The sequence below is a fragment of the Panthera uncia genome (assembly GCF_023721935.1).
Source record: "Panthera uncia isolate 11264 chromosome B3 unlocalized genomic scaffold, Puncia_PCG_1.0 HiC_scaffold_1, whole genome shotgun sequence".
Taxonomy (NCBI): Eukaryota; Metazoa; Chordata; class Mammalia; order Carnivora; family Felidae; genus Panthera; species Panthera uncia.
Genome location: NW_026057582.1, coordinates 68,059,715 through 68,061,852, shown reverse-complemented (window position 1 = coordinate 68,061,852; position 2,138 = coordinate 68,059,715). Strand labels below are relative to the sequence as shown.

The 2,138-nt window shown below is 37.9% G+C and overlaps 1 protein-coding gene across 1 annotated transcript; it reads right to left on the bottom strand.

The window, feature by feature from the left end:
* Positions 1-550: 550 nt before the first annotated feature.
* Positions 551-960, bottom strand: LOC125908998 (40S ribosomal protein S6-like). Its single transcript, XM_049611939.1, has one exon. It carries the CDS (start codon positions 958-960, stop codon positions 667-669), a length of 294 nt encoding a protein of 97 aa, XP_049467896.1. The 3' UTR covers positions 551-666.
* Between the last annotated feature and the right edge of the window lie 1,178 nt (positions 961-2,138).

Sequence of the window (2,138 nt, the reverse complement as noted above, 5' to 3'; positions counted from 1 at the left end):
AGGTCTAGGAATCATGTGTTAGAGAAAATAAACTCATTTCTCCCATCAGTCAGTATTGCTCCAAATACTTACTCTACATACATTATATGCAAATGTTACTATCTATCTATCTATCTATCATCTATCTACCTATCATCATCTATCTAATATGTCATTATCAAGCTATAGCATTTTGTTTTTTGAAGTCTGATTTTATTTGTTACTCTCAGAAAATCTCATTGTTGACTGGACTCAGACTAGAGGAGAAGCTCTCAGAGAGGACAGCCTCCATCTCTTGGCATTCTGTTCCTGGAGTTTTAATTTGGCCTCCTTCATTCACTGGGACAAAAGTTGAGGATTTTCTGCAGCCTTGTCTTTATTTTTCTTAGTACAATGTTTCTTCAGAGCAATAGGTGAACATGTGTGTTGGCGGACACAGGAAGTAACAGGATGCTAAATCTTGGGTCCTTTGGTTCTAGGTCTCTTATCTTGGTTTACGGACTTTCTCACAACACACTGGCCAACATCATCTTTTTTAGAGAGATTGGCAAGTTTGCATATTCTGCTAGCTCTTTTGGGTCCCAGGTGATGAGGCACAGTGGTATCAGTGAGTCCAGGAATATCCTTCTCCCCTTTTGTTACAATGACCAAGTTGACAACACTGAGACTGGCACCCACAATGCAACCTCAAATAGATTTGTGCTCTTTTTCCCCAGTCCTTCTTGGTCTGTAGCAGGAATGACCCTTAATGAGCAGCAGGTAGACATGGCCATGGGCCAAGACACCCTGCTTCATGGGGAAGCCTTGGTTGTCATTGCCACCACTGATTTGGACCAAGTAACCCTTCCATTCTTTACCCAGAACATCAGCAGCAACTTCTGTGGGTATGCCCTTCTCAGAAACGGTACAAGTTTTGCATTCATCATCCACTTTAAGGAGATTCTGGCAGCGAGTAGCTGGGAGACAGGTGTTCAGCTTCATCCTAAAACAGCCTGCTGCCTCTAAGGTGTCATGGAAAAGAGCAAGCTTTAGCATTCAAGCGTACCTTTGACAAGAGCTTAGCTTTTCTTTTTTTTTTATTAAAAATTTTTTTTAACATTTATTTATTTTTGAGAGACAGAGAAAGAGCATGAGTTGGGGAGGGGCAGAGAGAGAGAGGCACAGAATCTGAAGCAGGCTTCAGGATCTGAGCTGTCAGCACAGAGTCTGACAGGGGGCTTGAACTCACCAACTGCGAAATCATGACCTGAGCTGAAAGTGGGACACTTAACCTACTGAGCCACCCAGGTGCCCCAAAAACTTGGCTTTTCTGATCAACTAATTCTGTTCAACACTTGTGACATTATTGGTATCCATTTTGACTGGTAATTTATGCAAACTAGAGTTTCTTAGATAACTTCAGTCTAAAAAGTCTTTTAGGTAATCCTACCATTGTTTTTTTAACTAAAGTGTTTTGTTTTTATAAGTCCCATGTTGTGACTGACCATAGTTTCCTCATGATAAATATTAACTTGAGCATATCATGCAAATTTCTTTTCCATTTCTGAAGGTTATGTTCATTTCACATCTTCCTTGACTCAGCTATTTCCTCTGTGTTAAATATTCTTCTTCCCTTTTTGTGGGTCAGTGAAACTCCTACTCTTTATTAAAGTCTCAAAATGTTAAGCTACTCAGTAAAGATTTTTAGCTTTTTGTTTTCCCACTTCAAATTGTATCCCCTTCTATGATCAGCATTTTTACATAATACTTAATTTTCACTTGTTTCCATTCTTTCATGTACTAAAAAGAAGAGATTACATCTTAATTATTTGCCTATACATTTATTCTAGTATATTTATTGACCTATATATATTTCTTAAATTAAAGTTGCTTTCTCTTTGTTTGTCTGTTAGAGACAGAATAGTCATGTGTTGTTAGGAAAACTTCTGATTTTTATGAATTGAGTGTGCTCTCTGTTCCATCATCAGTAAAGTAATATTTGATCAAGTTTCTTCATCTTTCTTTAGCCAATGTGTACTCCACATCTCCAGTTTTATTATCATCTTCTTAGTCACTCAACACTAGATATTTTTAACTTATGGATAATGAGGTATTATGTCACGTGCATGTCTTTCCATCTCAAATTTTGAATTAACAGCTCTCAACAAGCTGTTTCCTCA

Coding starts and splice junctions, on each gene's coding strand:
- LOC125908998 (XM_049611939.1), bottom strand. CDS start 960: ATGAAGCTGAACACCTGTCTCCCAGCTACTCGCTGCCAGAATCTCCTT.